This window comes from Leptonychotes weddellii, chromosome 10, assembly GCF_054177405.1.
Source record: "Leptonychotes weddellii isolate Sample4059 chromosome 10, ASM5417740v2, whole genome shotgun sequence".
NCBI classification, from domain to species: Eukaryota; Metazoa; Chordata; class Mammalia; order Carnivora; family Phocidae; genus Leptonychotes; species Leptonychotes weddellii.
In genome coordinates this window covers 102,385,721-102,404,059 of record NC_138378.1, presented here as the reverse complement: position 1 = coordinate 102,404,059, position 18,339 = coordinate 102,385,721, and the positions used below count along the sequence as shown (strand labels likewise).

At 37.8% G+C, this 18,339-nt stretch overlaps 1 protein-coding gene across 1 annotated transcript in view; it reads left to right on the top strand.

The window, feature by feature from the left end:
* CLIP4 (CAP-Gly domain containing linker protein family member 4) overlaps positions 1–17,636 on the top strand; it is a 63,840-nt gene extending 46,204 nt beyond the window's left edge. Inside the window, exons 14-16 of the mRNA XM_081797304.1 lie at positions 3,973–4,037; positions 10,016–10,088; positions 15,444–17,636. Of these exons, the coding sequence (XP_081653430.1) occupies positions 3,973–4,037; positions 10,016–10,088; positions 15,444–15,765 (460 nt within the window). The 3' untranslated portion in view covers positions 15,766–17,636. The remainder of the gene's footprint in view (positions 1–3,972; positions 4,038–10,015; positions 10,089–15,443) is intronic.
* The last annotated feature ends 703 nt before the right edge of the window (positions 17,637–18,339 follow it).

The following is an 18,339-nucleotide window of genomic DNA, read 5'->3' as shown; positions in this document are numbered from 1 at the left end:
TCATTTTATATTAAAGACACGCACTGACTACAGCTCATATCTTCTTTCAAGGGGTTAACCCACCACCTTCTTCAGAGAGAAGGCTCATGGAAAGCTAAATTTGCTTTGCTGAGGATTTGCAATTTTAAAACCGTCCTTTATTCCTCATTTGCAAACCCTATGAGTATGTGTAGGCTATTAGAAGTGGCGTTTGCTGCTAAGAACAGTGAGAGCAGCAAGCTTAATCTGTCATGCAAACAAAAGTAAAAATGCTCTCTGATTGCTTCAGTCACATCCTAACTACATTAAATTTCCTGCCAGCAGGCACCCCATTCATTCTCCTCCAAACCTAATGGAACCAAAATGGCTTTTTCCTCTGATTTCTTTAGTTTTCAAAAATAGATAGGCAGTAGATCTTCGGGGGAAGTGAAGCTTTAAGGATTTATATATAATGTACCTCCTCGGTGTTTCTCCTGAAGATGGTACACTTCTGGACCAGCTCACTCTGGCTTTAAAAAAAACAAGTTGAGCAGAAACAAGTTCTCATGAAATCCCAGGTACCATTATGTGAAATGACTTACGTGCTGAGAGAAGTTGGCTTGGTGTGCTCTTCCGTGCAGGGGAAACAGGATGCTAATCTTTAGGAAAGAACATGTATGGTGTAATCACGTTCATGAGAACGGATCTGCCATCACATCCCAGAGCCCCATCTAGTTCCCTTCTACCTAGGCTGTGTGACTGCCTCCTGGCAGATTTTAGAGTTTTTTTTTAGATCTGTCTTCCACCTCACTTTGTTTTTCTTAATAATTTCACATAATTTTTGTATTAATTTCCTTCTTCTTTGATGTAATTGATATACTTTTTTTCTCATTATTTGTGACAGTATTGAACATATGTAATGCTTTGCAGTTTATGAAGTATCTTCAATTGAATGTTGTTTCATTTGATCCTAATAAGTATTGGGTCAGGTAAGCTGGAAAATAACAATAATTATGACAAACATTTATTGAGCATTTAGTAAATGGTGGGCTCTGTACAGTGTACTTTAGATGCATGTTTCATTAATCCCCCTCAAACCCAGTGAGTTGTAAGTTATTATAGTTGTTCCATTTTGCCAGTGAAGAAAAGTTTCAAGAGATAAAGTGACTTAGCTAAAGTCATATAGTTATCATAGGGGAGCAAAAAATTTTCCTCTGCCCGCTTAGGGTCAGTAGCTGATGAGGGGGTTGGGGGGGTGTTGTCTGTGAATTAAATTGACAACAGATAGATTAACAGGAGAAAAGGCATACAAATTTATTGCATTTAAATTTGCATGCACCTGGGCATCACAGAAAGAAGTGAATACCCATATAAGTGGTGAGATTGGAGTTTTTGTAGACCATCTTAGTAGGAGAAAGGGAGGGAGAAAAAGACCACTTGTGGGAGGGCACATGGTTTTTAGGAAAGCTAACTGGGTGGGAGATAAGATAGTTTGTGATGTGGTGTTAACCTCCCAGCTCCTCACCTATGAGAAGAGTCGGAGTTCCCTGCTTGATGAAACTGCTGGGGAGGGGATATAGGACAGAAGAGTTCTTTTTTGGGAGCACCTGTTTTAGGCAGATAAGGAGAGTTCAGAGAAAGCCTTTTCCTGCATTTGTTGATTCTCAAATGTCTTTAGCTCAAAATAATCCTTCTGCCAGAGTGGCATGTTTTGGAGTGGCATATTTTGATCTGTCTTACACTAGTTAATGATGGAGCTGGACTCAACCCAGATTTGTTATTTTGTTGTTTCTCCTAAGCCCTTGCTTTTAGACAATTTGCTGTTTTGTGGTAGGCATTTTATAAGAAAAAGCCGTAGCCAACGCACAGCACTTCTGTGTGTCAGCAGTTAATAGCGCTGCATGCACTGTTCACACCTTGGAAGCTCCCTCTGGGTCAGGTCCTGTAATTATCCCTATTTCACAGCGGGGGAAAGTAAGGCACAGGGAAGTTAAGTGAGTTATGCAAGTGTGCACAGCTCCCAGGTGGGGATTTGAACCCACGTAGTGGAAGTTATGTTCTTAACCGGTACCCTGTAATGATTAAAAGAGAGTTGCTGACTTTCTTTAGGACCGATGTGTTATCGATGATTGATTGAGGGTAAAATGCATGCTGGAGTCCCCAGTCTTCTGGGTTCTCTTATTGCTTTGGACAAATCTTCATTAACACATTGCTATAGTCTCTTACGAGTTTTATTTGTCTCTTAGTCGTGAGGACTGGAGTTCTTCATTTTATGTTTGATTACCCAGAGGACATAGTTTGGCATATTTTAGACACGGTAAATACTGACCAAATCTAGTGCAGTATTTTTTTATGCTGTAACAGCTTTTCCCCCTTTTATATTATGAAGCCACTTTCTTTCTCATGGTTTCCTGTTCTTTTTCTTGCTTTGTTTATGGAACACATGGTTTTTACCTTTTTTTCCCCCCTCGCCTTCTATCTGGTCTTCTTTAAGGTGATTTATTTAAAAGCACCCCCCTCTTCTTAGAAGATACAGGGCTCTCTCTAAATGAACTGCTGTCTCAATCCAGCTGTCTTCCTGTCATCTTCTGATTGTCTCATTCATCATCATCAAATACTATTAAGTGTCTTTTAGCACTTTGTGCTGTGCTAGGCATTCTATAAGCAAATAAAACAGACATGGTCCCTGATTTTGAGGAATTTCTAATTTAAACCAGCTTTAGAGCTCTTGAAAGACACCACTGATCTTCGAGAAGAAAGAATTTTAAACTAAGGACTGCTTGAGGACAGTCTTAATAAAGTAGTGACCAATCACAATCCCATTCCTCCCAGATTGTAGTTGTCTTTTTTTCCCTCCTTTCCATTAAGGAAAAAAAAAATGTGCCTTCTTTATGAGAATCTGCGCAAATGTTATTTCCTTTGCTTGGATAGCTTTCTACTATCACCAGCTTTCACTGAGTTCATACCTTTTTTTCTATGAATATATAAATCATCCAATATTTCTTTGCAGAAATTCCAAGAAGACTTACTGACTAGATCTAATCTTATCTCTCTACCTACTTACCTATTTTTTGCCTAGGTGGTCTTCATCAGCACAGTATTAATTTTCTTATTCTTAGTTCTCACGATTAGGTACTTACTATTAATGAACTGATCACTTTTAGAATTAAGTTCTCAACTACCCATCACCACCTAATTATCTGTCCCCTTCATCAAGTCCTATTCTTTGAGTTCATCAGTCTCTCACTGATTGCCGTAGTCTGTATATCATGTAAAAACGATGCACATGAAGTGCAAGATGGAATTGCAGATATTGCGAGAGTTGCAGGATTTCTGGGTGGTGACCAAGTGTCCTGCAGGAAGTGGGTGTCAGAATGAAGGCTTTGTGGGTCAGGTCAGTAAACAACTGAAAGAAAATGAGACTGTGAGGATTGGCTTTTTAACAATGAAGAATGATTTGAATATTAAAAAATACAGACAGACCTGTCAGGAAAGTTACCTCTATGGTTGTGCTGAGAGTCAAATATAAAGTAAAAGATGTTGGATTGTATTTAGCCATGCAATTTTATCAGAAAATTACATGCATACACAGACTGAGTCAGTATCTTTTTTTTTCAATTTAAGAATGTGATGTTTTTATAATTCTGATCGAACATTTGTTAAATTTAACATAAAACAAATTTATTTTCAGATTTTTTAGTTTCATCTTGGAAGATAAAGTTCCAAAGAAATAAAGTCAGGTCTCTCTTTTAAGTGAATTTACTTTAAGTTGATTTTTTTTGCATTACTCATCCTTAGATAACAAGGATCTCTTCTGTTTTTGTTAGTGCCCGTCTTCGGTGCTAGCTTGAAGTTCATTCCTGGCTCCTAATAGATGCTCAATAAATGTTTGTTGAATAGGTGAAATAAGAAATAACCACTGGTGTGAAAACCTCAGTTAAGAGCCAATCTTAAATCTGAAGACCTGCTACTTCTTCTCATGAGGTTTGCTAATGAGGTTTGTTTTATTCACAGGATAACAGATTCCCTGGATACTCTTTCAGAAATTTCTTCGAATAAACAGAATCATTCTTATCCTGGTAGGTTTACACTGTTTTATGTTCCTAATAATTGGTCCTTTGCTTTTATTCATCAAAAATTTTTTTATATTCTCATATACCTTGTCCTCAGATTATGAGTCTTGAATGTTATGTTAATTATTCCCTTGATTTTTAAAAAAAATCTTTATCACCCCTGTATAGATATATTAATAAATAATACATATTATAAAATGTATATATATTTAATTGTTGTTGGCTATTTTGTTAGTGTTCCATTAAAATATATTATTCATCCTATACTTGATGGGTATTTGTGTTATATTTTTTTACTACTACAAACTAGACTATTGCACACATTTACCAAAGTTTCTCTAGGGTTGCGAGGCATGGGCCGTCTAGACCTTCAGCCTTCCTAGGTAATGGCAGACTGTTTGCAGTGCACGTGCCCATGAGCAGTGAGTGAGAGCCTCTGCAGCCCCTTATCTCACACTAGTCCTGTTTGATTGAGAAGTCTTTGCCCATCTGATGGATTTAAATGGTATCTCGTGGTTTTAATTTGCATTTTTCAGATTATAAATGAGGTTGAGCCTCATTTTTTTCTTCTTGATGGGCCATCTGCATTTTCTCTTTTATGACGTACCTGTTCAAGTCTCTTGCCCATTTTTCTTTTGGTTTGTCTTATTAATTTGTAGGTTTCTGAATATATTTTGGACACTAATACTTTGCCAGTCTTGTGTGTTGTGAATGTCTTGCCTGCCTGGTTTTCAACTTGTCTTTTGCCTCCCCCGCCCCCACCACCCGTTTGATGTCTTTTGATAAGCAGATATTTAAAAATATTAAGTAATCAGAATAGCAAACCACTGGGACACCTGGGTGGCTCAGTTGGTTAAACGTCTGCCTTCGACTCAGGTCATGATCCCAGGATCCTGGGATCAAGTCCTGCATCAGGTTCCTTGCTCAGCGGGGAGCCTGCTTCTCCTTCTGCCTGCCATGCGTGCGCTCTCATTCACTCTCTGAGAAATAAATAAATAAAATCTTAAAAAAAAAAGTAGCAAACCATTATGTTTTCCATGTTTTATCTTAGGAAATCTTTTCCTAAAACAAACCTCACACAGATATTTTCCTATATTGCTTTCTAAAAGTTTTGTTTTGTATTTTTGCTTTTCATATTTACCAATTCACCCGGAAGTGATTTTGTATACAGGGAGGGTCTAATTACATTTTTTTCCATAGGATAACCATCTGTGTAAGAATGATTTGTATAACTAGTCCTTAAATATTTGTTGAGATTAATTTTATGGCCTGTGGATTTTTGCCATTGTAATAGGTGTGTAGTAGTATCTCATTGTTGTTTCCATTTGAAATTCCCTGATGATTTATGATGTCGTATTAGTTTCCTAGGGCTAGCATAACAAAGTACCAGAGATGGTGTGGCTTAAACAAAGGAATTACTTTCTCAAAATTCTGGAAGCTAAAAGTCCAAGATCAAGGTGTTGGCAGGGTTGGTTTCTTCTAAGGCACTTGCTTTGCCTTGTAGATGGGGGTCTTCTTCCCGTGTCTTAACAAAGTCTTTCCCTCTGTATGTGTCTGTGTCTTAATCTCTTCTTTTAAGGGCACCAGTCATCTTGGATTAGGGCTGACCTATTTCATCTGATTTTAACTTAATTGCCACTTTAAAGGCCTTGTCTCCACATACAGTCACATTCTGAGGCACTAGGGGTTAGGATTTTAGCATATGAATGAGGGGCACAATTCAGTTCATAACAGAAGTTGAAGATCTTTGCACATATTTGCCATCTGTCCATTTTTGGTGAATTGTTCATTCTGGTCTTTTGCTCATTTTTAAAGTTGTGTTCATTGTTTTCTTACTGTTGAATTTTAAGGGTTTTTTTGTGTACTTTGAATGCTAGACCTTTATCAGAATGTGTTTTGCAGACATTTTCTGTAGTCTGTGGCTTGTCTTTACATTGTCTTAACGGTCTGTCACAGAGCAGAAGTCTTTAATTTTAGTGAAGTCCAGGGTATCAATTTTTTTTTCATGAATTGTGCTTTTGATGTTGTATTGGAAATGTCATCATTGAACTCAAGGTCATCCTGATTTTCTCCTGTGTTATCTTTGTAGGAGTTTTATAGTTTTGTGTTTTCCCTGTAGATCAATGATCCAAGGAGATAATTTTTATGAAAGGTGTAAAGTCTATGTCTGGATTCATTTTTTTTTTTTTTTTTTTTGCATATTTTAGGACTATTTGTTAAAAAAATCTATCCTTTCTCCATTGAATTGCCTCTGCTCTTTTGTCGAAGATCACTTGACTATATCTGTGTGGGTCTATTTCTGGACTCTCTGTTCTGTTCCATTGATCTATTTATCTTTCACTAATACACATTTTCTTAACTACTATAGCTTTATAGTGATTCTTCAAGTTTCTTCAGTCTTCTTGATCTTCTCCCTCAATATTATGCTAGTCATTCTGGGCTTTTTGCCTCTCCAGACAAACTTTCCAAATAGTCAGTATCTACAAAACAATTTGTTGGGATTTTGATTGAGATTGCATTTATTGTGTAGATCAAATGGGGAAGAACTAACGTCTTAACAATATTGGGTCTTCCTATCCATGAACATGGAATACCTCTCTATCTTACTTGATTTCTTTCATTAGAGTTTTATAGTTTTCCTCATATAGATTTTGTACATGTCTTATTAGATTTATACCAATCTATTTCATTTTTTGGTGTTAATGTAAATGGTATTGCTTTTTAAATAATTCCTTTTACCTTATATCAGCTTTCTTTTGGTCAAGTATTTGCTTAATACATCTTTTTCTATCAGTTGTCTTGTAACTTTTCTATATCCTTATGTTTTTGGAATATTTTATAAATAGAATATGGTTGGATTTCACTTCTTTAAAAAATATGGTTTGACAATGTTTGCCTTTTAATCTGAGAGTTTCACCGATTTACATTTATTGTAAGTACTCATATATTTGGATTTATTTATGCTATTTGTTTGCTACTTTTCAGTTTTTTATACTTGTGGTTCTCTTTCTTGACTTTATTCTAGTTATATTCCTACCCCCTCTTGTTCTCATTCCATTCTCTACTTGAATGAAAGTTATACTCTGTGAACATACTTCCTAGTAATTACTGTAGATACTTTAACATACATACTTAGCAAAGTCTAACGTTGATCATCAGGTATACTCTTTCCCAAGTGATAGAAAATCCTTAGAAACTGAGTTATTCAGTTTCTATTTTATTTCCCCCACAGATTTCGCATTATTATAATAGTTTTTTTAAATATAATTAATAACCAGTATTTAATTTGCTCACATATTTACAAGTGACTTTAGTCCTTAATCTTGGGATCATTCTGTTCCTACCACGTGTGTGTGTGTGTGTGTGTCTGTATATATATTTTAAAGATTTTATTTAAGAGAGAGAGAGCGAACAAGCGAGCACAGAGGGAGAGTGAGAAGGAGAAACAGACTCCCTGCTGAGCAGGGAGCCCGATGTGGGGCTTGATCCCAGGACCCCGGGATCATGATCTGAGCCAAAGGCAGACGCTTAACGACTGAGCCACCCAGGTGCCCCTACCACATGTATATTTTTTGAAATTTCTTTTAGAAAGGGTCTCTCAGTTTTTGTCTTTTCTAATGATAGTTTTACTGGGTAAACCTAACAATTTGTGAAAATTTGAGTTTGAAAGATGTTGTCTCCCTGTACATTGACAATATAATTTTATTATTTTCGTCTTCTGTCACTTTTTTGAGAAGTCTGCTGTGAGTCTGCCTAACCCATACTTTTGTAGGTGATTTATCTTTCTTTTTGACTGCCATTAAAAGTCTTCTCTATTTCCTTAGTGTTGTATAGTTTTACTATGCTGTTGTCTAGATGGAGATTTCTTTTTGATTATCCTGTTTGGTATCATGGGTCTTCCTGGATCTGGAAATTAGTATCTTCGATCAATTCTGTAAAACTCTTGTCTGTATACCTAAAATATTTCTCCTTCAATCTCTTTTTTATCTCCTTCAGAAGCTCTGATGAGTAGTGTAGTAGACTTTGTCACTTTCCCATGCCTCTTTTATATTTTTCACCTTGGTCTTTCTGGACTGTATTCTAGACATCTTTAGCTCTATCTTCATGTTTCCTGATTCTTTCTTCAGCTATGTTTAGTGTGCTGTTTAATCCCGCTACAAAGTTTTTGGTTATAAAATTTTCATTTCTTTTTTCCTTTTCACAAATCTGTTTTGTAGTTATTTATTATCACTTGTTATTTCCCCATATTTTTAAGTTTTTATGTCTTTAAACATTTTAAATATTGTTATTTTTATGTTAAATAATTCCATATCTGAAGTCTTTGTGAGCCTAACTTATGGTTCTGCCAATCTGTTTCTGTGAGCCTAACTTATGGTACCTTCTTTCCTTGTGAATTTTGTAATTTATTATTGTGAGGTGCTTATTCTACTCAGAATTTAATGTATAGGAATTCTTTGAGGCCTGAGTTGATGCCTCCAGAGAAGGTTATATTTACTTCTGCCAGTTACTCCTGGAGGTACTGCCAACCTGGGACTACTTTAATTTACATTCCCTGCAATTTTTTTTTTATTACATAGATAAAATGAATTTGGCTTATAATCACAAATTTTGAAGGGAGAAAATTTTTCCACCTTCTGAGCATTAAGGTTGACACAAGCCACTTTGTTTTGTTTTTGTCAGAATGGTGTTTCATTCTGTTTCTTTTTTTTTTTTTAAGATTTTATTTATTTATTTGACAGAGAGAGACAGTGAGAGAGGGAACACAAGCAGGCAGAGTGGGAGAGGGAGAAGCAGGCTCCCCGCTGAGCAGAGAGCCCGATGCGGGGCTCGATCCCAGGACCCTGGGATCATGACCTGAGCCGAAGGCAGACGCTTAACGACTGAGCCACCCAGGCGCCCCTCATTCTGTTTCTTATTTAAACTTACATTGAGGGTGAGCTGGTTGGGATCTGCATTTTAACCAGGAGTCTTGTGTTGGAGTCCCCCTTTTGTTAGGCCCCAGGTTTTATGTCCTTTCCTGTCTCCTATGCAGCTGGTAAGGCGGAAGCCAAAGTTCTCTAGAATTTAGTGGCAATCCTGTGGTACATCTCTTTGAAATTGTGCCTTTGTATCAGCTCAACAGTATATATATATTTTTAATTATAGTTGTATAAAATTATACTCGCTTTGATCAAGAGATGGATTCAGCACATCTGGTCTGCCATTACTTTCTAGAACTGGAAATCTTACTCTTTTTTAAAGACATCTTTTTAAAATGTACCTTTCATGAAATCTTTTTTTTTTTTTTTTAATAACTGTCATTTGGGGATGCCAAGAATCATAAACTCTGAAATTTATTGTTCAATATTTTACAAATGGCATATTTAGTGATAGTGTTTTTATTTTTTTTTATTTTTATTTTTTTTTTAAGATTTTATTTATTTATTTGAGAGAGAATGAGATAGAGAGAGAGCATGAGAGGGGGGAGGGTCAGAGGGAGAAGCAGACTCCCCGCTGAGCAGCGAGCCTGATGCGGGACTCGATCCAGGGACTCCAGGATCATGACCTGAGCCGAAGGCAGTCGCTTAACCAACTGAGCCACCCAGGCGCCCTAGTGATAGTGTTTTTAAAGCCATTTTTATCCTTTCTTTCATATGATTTACCAAGATTATAATATTTGAGAATAAAAAGATTCAACTTTATCAGTGTCTAATTTAGTTTTATTTGGTTTTCAAGAAATTTTATAATAAAAACCTCCAAATGGAATGTCATGATCTTATTTTTGCATATGCATAGTTTGATGAGAAAGGTAAGATAAAAATTTGTCAAAAAAATCTAAACCACTATTATATTCTGTATGTACTTAACTTTCTTTGCTTTCTGTTTCCAGAGAAACATTTGATAGAATAGAACACCTATAGAAGAAATGATAAAAGATACTTTTTAATGAGGACTGCAAATTTGTGATTTATTTTTCCTCTTGTGACCTTAACTTTGACATTTAGGTTTTAGGAGAAGTTTCAGTACGACTTCTGCTTCTTCCCAAAAAGAGATTAACAGAAGAAATGCATTTGCCAAGTGAGTATTAAGAAGATTTAGAAAAACACTTTTCAAGATGAACATGACAGGATTCTGTGAAGGAAGAAAGTAGATTTTGTACCTTTTGCATTGCTTGGTAGAATTTTAGCACTTACGAGAAAAGGTGTCATGAGTGTATTGAGAAGAGTCTTCCCTCCTTCCTGCGCAAGCTCAATTAAAAATGTCACCAATGACTAAGAGTAGTTATGCTGCATATATTTTCAGAGTTTAGTACCATTAATAAGAGTTGGAGGAATTTACATTTTATGTTACCATTGAATAGGGTGGATTGATTTTAAACTCTTTAATTAGAGATTTGATTTAATATTTTCAGCAACACATGAAAGAAATGTCAGGTCTGTTTGCATAAAGTGATTTTAGTATTATTTTAAAAAATACTCCCACTCCCTCTTTTAGAATATACTGCTCAAAATGCTTTTTTTGTTGTTGTTTCTTTATAGAATTTTTTTTTCTTTTTCATTTATATTGATTTCCCTCAGACCCACTTTATTCCCCCTGATGTTTTTCTGACACTCTGGGAAACGTTTTTATTTTTATTTATTTATTTATTTTTAAAGATTTTATTTATTTATTTGTCAGAGAGAGACACAGCGAGAGAGGGAGTACAAGCAGGGGGAGTGGGAGAGGGAGAAGCAGGCTTCCCGCGGAGCAGGGAGCCCCATGTGGGGCTCGATCCCAGGACACTGGGATCATGACCTGAGCCGAAGGCAGACGCTTAACGACTGAGCCACCCAGGTGCCCCAACTTTTTTATTTTTAGAGGAGTATGAGGCTCTTCTAGATTGATTGGATTAAAGAGTTCTTTTTTTTTTTTAATTTAAAATTTTTCCACTTAATCTAAAGGCTAATGTCCGCGGCTGTGGAGGGGTGGGTGGGGAAGGAAAAAAGGACTAGCTGAGCAGGAAAGCACATGTCCTTGCTTAAGTGTGGTACTCTGGAAGCCACTAGAAAGCGGAGCCCAGGCACCGGACTGGGCAATCAGCTGAGCAACAGGTAGGCGGTTTATATAATCTGCTGAGAAGTTAACTCCAGGCGTCACAAGGATCTGAAATTTCACTTGCCAACCCTGATTGTCCTAAGACATTGCTAGGTACTGTTTAGCAGGGTTGGCTGGGGGTTTTGTTTTTTTTTTTCTTTCCTTCAAACTTTCACCAGTTTTGAGAGTGTTGAAATTGGTCTCCTCACTTGAGTGGCTGAGTGTGTTAAGAGCAGTGACTCTCTGCTCCAGTTTCTTGAAGATATCCAAGAGTTCTTAGGCAGAATAGGAGAAATACCAGGCAGAGACCATCGGGATATAAAGGCCCCGGGGTTAAGGGCAGTGTCAAAGGCCATGTGCGATGATGGGGGTAGGGGAACACGATGTCCAGGGAACCAAGGGAAGGACAAGAAATCTGAACCATGGGAATTACACCACAGGTAGGGGTAGACACAAGATCATCTGCTGACATGAGGGAAAATGTGAGGACCTTCTATTTTCTATAAAAGTCAAAAGAAATGAAGCTTTACTGATACTTTTACAGATTGAGACTAGTACCTGTTTAAAAAAACCTCTCATTGAGGGTATAAAATCAATTTTAAAAATAATTGATGTTTGCTTATAGAGTACGGGACTGAAATGTTTGGTGGACACTGTTCTAAGGAACAAGAGGAAGACTTTGGGTGTTGGCAGGTAGTAGGAGAGCTGCCTGTGACCTTGGGCTAGGGGAGACATGGGAGTGACGGCTGGCCTTCTGCCGATGGCACAGAGGGGATCGGGTACTGTGCTGTGACCAGGCCGGAAGCATGATGGATTCTGAGGACTGGGTTGAAAAATGAATTCACTGAGATTCCCCACACACTACCATTTTCTTGTTTATTCATATGGGAATAAATGATACTTCCAGAAGAAACATGGAAAACGCAGTGGTATGAAAATTCCTGGGGAGGAAACTTGAAGCGTTTGTGTAAAGGACGTGCCTGCCCCACATGAGAGAGGACGTGAGGACAGGGGGGCAGGATCTGGCTTTCTGTGTCATTTGTCGAAATGACAGTGATGAACGCATTTCATTCAGAGGACAACATGATGGCAAGGGGCTTGACGCAGTTCTCGTGTTTTCAGAATTCTGTGTGTATCAAATGCCAAGAATAGGGCTAGAGAGGAAGGGGGCTTGGGATTTGAACCCTGCACCACAGTGATCTGGTAGTCAGGAGGAGTCCATCCTCGCCCGCCTGACATCCAACCTGCATCTGTGTCCTGTCACCACACGCAGCCTGGTCCTGCCAGCTCCTCTCAGCTCCTCTCCGTGCTGTCACGGCACATCCCGTCTGTGGGATCCAGCCTGTTGACACGGTTTGTGTGGTCAGCTCAAATTTGAATGTCTTTAGGCAGAACTCACAGAATCCTGTTTGCTGCATGTTCCATTATGTCACATCATCCATTTGCATTCACTGCCTGTGCCTTGAAGCTTCTCGATTGTCAAACACACGATGAAGTCCAGATTCATTGGCACGGCATCTAAAGGCCCGCCTGCATGCACGGCTCCTGTCTGTGCCCCTGACTTTGGTCTCGTGGGGATAGCCTCACCAGTGAGGCTTACAGGTCACTTCCTCACTGAAGGATCTTCCCTGGCCCTTAAGGGAGGATAGACTTCTTCCTCTTTCTGTGCTCCTTCTGCACCGCACACAGTCTGTATTTTGGTATTGATGACATTTTACTGATTATTATGCACAAATCTAGAACCTAGCCCTGGGCCTGCCATTTCATAGGTGGTTAGTTAATGTTTTTGAATGAGTAGCTCTGAAATGTACTTGTAATTCCAAGTTTCTCACTTCCCTGAGCTTTTAGACGTAACTTGAATCAGATCATTCTTATTAGAATGTTAACTCTTCACCCAAACCATGAGTTTTTGGTTTAGATCTTGAATTCATTTATTACTAGTTTATTTCTCTTAAAACTTTTTTGATTATGAAAGTTGATTGTACAAAATTTGAAAAATTATAAAAAACTAAGTGCAGATAAAGATCATCTGTAATTTTTATCACCTAGATGAAATGATCACTTCTGTTTTGGTATATACTTTCCTAATTTTTTTCCTAAAGCGTGTATCTGAATTTTAAACCAAGATGGACAAATCAGATTCTCCATACCCTTTGAAAGTTTTTCCCTTAATAAATCCTGTATTCTTTAACAGTTTTCCTCAGTGTGGCTTTTGCAGTATTTTAAAAGACTGTCCTGTGATATGGAAACGTTTTTATGGCATAATAATAGGTGAAAAAAAATCATAATTTAACTAATAGTAGATGCTAGACTTTGCATTCATTATCTGTTTCCCTCCCTTCCCGTGTGTGTGTGTGTGTGTGTGTGTGTGTGTGTGTGTGTCTGTTCAGGCAGATATCCAGCACTATTTCCTTCTGGTTCTTTCCTGTTTTCTAATGTATGTATTTAGCTGTTTAATTTATTTGGAAATTATTTTAACATACAGTGAGTGGTAAGAATCATATTCTTTCCCCCCAGATGATTTTTACAGCACTCCTAGTTGAATGTTCACTCCTGTCCCTACTCATTTGAAGTTTTCCTTTTTAATCACATAAGAAATTATGTGTATTTCTCTAAGGTATCTTTTCTGTGTCATGTAGAAGTACATTCTTGTGCCAGAGCCCCATTGTTTTAGTTATAGTAACTTTAGAGTTTAATGTGCTGGCAATGTAAATCTTCGCTGTGTTATTTTTCAGTTTTGTGTTAATTACTAATACCCATCTGTGGCTGTAAGCGCCTGGCCTTTGTGCTCGCACCACCTTGCACGGGAGCCCCATCTGTCCTCTTCACCGTACCTCCGACCATAGGCAAATAGCTTAACTTTTTTTGGTCCTCAAATTCCTCTTCTGTTTGAAGGGAGGTAATATCTACGGCAGTGGCTTGGGTGAGGTTGGATAAGATAGTGGATGGAAAGTGCCGGGCACGTAGTAGGTGCTCAGGAAATGATACACGGCATCATTTTTATGTGGAGTTTAGACTGATTTTGTGAGGTTGCAAATATCCCTCTGAGGGGTGAATTTAGGGAGAATTGACACATATATGTTTCTATCCAGAAGCAAAGCTTGTATATTTTTCTTTTGTATGTTCTTCAGTAAAGGTTTGTACTTTTCCCAACAGGTGTTATGTATTCTTTGTTAACCTTATCATTGTATGTGTACGTTTGTAATAAATGATACGTTTTTCCATTATATTTTCTAACTAGAATTCTATCACGTGTTGGCAAATGTGGCTTGGGACCAATCTTTGGACCTCAGTTTTCTTACCCATGAAATTAGAGTGGTCTTCCTTTCTTACAGAGTTGTTAATGGAAGGAAATGCAATGTTGTGTGTGATAGTGTTTTAGGAAATATAGACAGTGAAATGAAATAGAGAATCAGGAGGACGCAGCTTCTTCCAGGCACCATGCAGTTTTGGTAACAGGTTCTGCCTTGTCTCTACAGTGGGGACGGGGAGAAGGTTTTGTTTTGGAGGAGAGGTGGTACGCAGATGGAGCATGCAAGGCTCCCGTGGTGGTGGTTTGGGGAAGTCTCGGGTCATGTAGGGCAGCAAGAACCTGGTGATGTTTCTAGTGTGAGTTCCAGGCTCAGTGACTTCGCAGTGACAGTGGAGGGTGCTAGGGACAGTATTGTCTTGAGGCCTTGGATGAAATCCCTGCGTGAGTGCTCAGTAGTTTTGCTATCAGGTCAGGTTGGCGGCGGGCGCCAGGACGCGGTTCATTATAAATAACGTTTTGTAGAGAAAAGGAGAGGAGTCCTGCGCCTGGAAACTAAGACCCTCCTTACTGTTAGTGACAGGGAGGGTGGTAAACCATGAAGTGTGGCTGGAGTTCATTCATAGAAGATAGATATAAATTTATTTTATAAAGTTATAGACGAGCAGTTTCTAAACATTGTTTTTCAGGTAAATCAATGTTCAAAGTGTGAACAAAAGGTCATTTTAATTTACCATAGCCCTAATGCTACATTCTCTTCTTTCTTTTTTTGCTTTGATAATTGAGTGCAGTTAAACAAGTTGTAAGTGTATTTTTTTCTAGTGGCTATTTTTACAGAAAGTAAAAATGTGTGTGTGTGTATTTAGAAATTGCTAGTGAAATCTTAAATCCAGATCAGGGTACTATTAAAATAGCCAAGAGAGAAAAATGTTTCAAATGTTGAACAAAAGTATATCCTAATGTGGCTCTTTCGAATAAAAGCAATCAGGGTGTGAACAGAGAGTATTTTGTTTTGCGACTGAATTGTGCCGGTGGCGGTGGGAAGGGAGCTGACAGATGGCTTGTGTTGCTTTCCTGCTGAAGCGGTCCCCTTGCTCTCCCTCCGCCAGCCCGAGACCTGCCCTGCGCCGCGGCCGGGGCCGCACCACCTCCGCTGGGAGCGGGGAAGGGAGCGTGAAGCTGCACGAGGGGTCCCAGGTCCTCCTCACCAGCTCCAATGAGATGGGGACCGTTAGGTATGTGGGCCCCACGGACTTTGCCTCTGGAATCTGGCTTGGACTTGAGCTTCGAGGTGCCAAGGGGAAGAACGACGGAGCCGTGGGGGACACGCGCTACTTTACCTGTAAGCCAAACCACGGAGTCTTAGTCAGGCCCAGCAGAGTAACCTATCGGGGAATAAATGGGTCAAAGCTTGTGGATGAGAATCGTTGAGGTAAACTTCTAACATATTCAGTGAGCTCACATACAGGCATAAAGAGGCCATGGCCAGTGGTTTATTTAGCCATTATTTTAGGTTTGAAAATAGAGCTGTCTTCCTTAAGAAAAACCATTATAACAATTCAGAGAGACTCCTTTAGAAAGCTAGAAATCTGAACCATGGCAACCATGGTTCTCTTAAAACAAGTTCAAAATAAGCATTTTTAAGAGCTTTTAAAGCTTTAGAGCCAAGGAAATTCTGAGACTTAGGGAAAAAAAATGTGCCATTAGGTAACCAACTGACGTTGCTTACTCGGTTTCATTTTTGCACATAATACTGGATTTTTCGTAGGCTGTCATCCGTGAGAGTTTTCACCGGCTTTGGTTAACATATGACCTTCACATACTTTTTTCTGTCAAGTATTTTTGGAGTTTTTCTTTCTGTACTAATAAGAAGAGCAGCTTATGATTAGTGTATTTTTCATGTTTTTTTTGGAAATGATTTGCCCTTTCAGGAATGCCTCATCTAGAGATACATTAAAACTCTAGAGTCAAATGGGCCTTCGAGGCTCTTCTGCTGAGCCTCTCAGCTATTGCCAGATAGAGAAATGGAAGTTCTAGAGCAGTTCTTTTACCTGGAGTCTCTAACTAGCTGATTAACAGAGCTCAGAATAGAATGGGGGTCTCCTGACCTGTGGCTCATGCTCTTTCCTCTATACAAAGTATGTAATCACAGATTTTTCTTCTGTGTTGGCAATTGCCTCATCTGAATGAACTACAAAACCCCACCATTAGGTTTATGAATTCAAGTCATAATTGGAATTTTTTGCACAGACTTGTCTAATTCCTTATTGGACATACCTATAAAACACACACACGAAGCACTTTTAAAACAATGCACTTTCATCTTTGTGGAGAATTTGCCATTATTTCTTCCTGGGATATGAAAAACATTTAGAAAAATTATATTTAAGAGAAGAGAGTAAATTAAGATGTGTTAGGAAAAATATAATAGTTACTTAAATGTTTATGATTTCTCGATGTTTTTGGTCCTATTCATAAAACTGGTGTTGTGTTTGCTACCTTTGCTGTTTTTATGTTTTCAGTTGTTGCAAAATTCAGCCTGTTACAAAGCTACAGAATTGTATCATGTTTTTGTATTTCTTTTTGAGCACATGTTAACAAACTGGGCTTCAAAATAGAGTGATATAATGTAAAACGTTTGTGTTGTGGATATGTATTGACATTTATGTCCTATATGTGTAAAGATTTATCTTTTATTGTAGATATGTAGCCTTTAAACTACATAGAAATATTGAAACAGTTTATAAGATTAAAAGTATCCTTTAGAATGGAGCTCGCTTTGTGCTTAGAAATAATATGTTGAACTATTTTGCAATATACTATTTAAAATCTAAATTCTGTTGCTTTGCTGCCTTTTTAAAAAGAAGTGTGGTATTTCAAATATTGCCAGAGCTATTTTCCTGATATACATTTGCAAAATATGGCTTTATAATCAAGGAATATTTTTATTGATTGAAGAAAATGCCTGTATTGCAATTCAAAAGTAAACTTATTTTATTATACAGCTTATTTCTTTAAAACTCTATTTATACCTTAATATGGAATTCATGATTACTTTGAACTTGGGTGTCCATAATTCTGTTAAATATGAAACACTGTAAGAAACAGTAATGCCAACTCTAAGGTCAGGGAAACAATTGTTCTCATGTTTAGATTAGGATCATTAAATCCATATAATGTATATGTTTACATATACTATACATACAAATGAGGTGTTTTCATTTGTGTTTTGCTTACTAAATGTCATTCACAGTTCAATTCTTGAGCATTAATAAAAAAGGGAAGCTGTTTTGGTCTTGGAATGTTATCTTGTCATCACCCTTCCGCATCGCCCCTTCTCTCAGTAACTCAGAGTACATGGGCTCCGTGCTTACCTTTTTTGTCTTACCACAATGACTTGGATTTGTCTTACCACTCTAGAGTCTTAAAAAGTATCATGCTTTCTACTCAACAAGTAAAGTTATATTTTTAACCACCCTCCTACTATCTCGTTTTGATGGACAGAGAGCCATTTAAGAGAAGAATGGGTTTCTAGAGTTTTCTAAAATTGCTTCACTTTCTTTTATACCAGTGGGATTTCATTTGTTTTTTTAGGGTAGGATAGACTATTTTGAATTTAAATTAAAAAGAACATATAAATAATTACCTACATTCTACTACAAAGCTTTATTTTTTATTTTAGGGTAATTTGGTGGGAATATTAAGTGCTTAAAAGTGTTCAGATGCAGATGTTTGCCGACTCTGAACTCTGAGACATTGCAGTCTTGGTCTGAGACGCTTGCACCCTTCTCTCCAGAACCGTATACCACCCCCCCGCCCCGTGTTTGATTTTTCTCCTTCGTATTTACCATCCTTGATCATGCTAGACTTTTTGCTTCTTATTTCTCTCTTCCCTCACTAGATGGAGGGATGGATTTGACTGGTCCATTGCTTTATCCCTGACACCTGGAGTAATACCTGCACCTAGTAGATGCTCAGTGAATGTTTGTTGAATGAGCAAAGGCA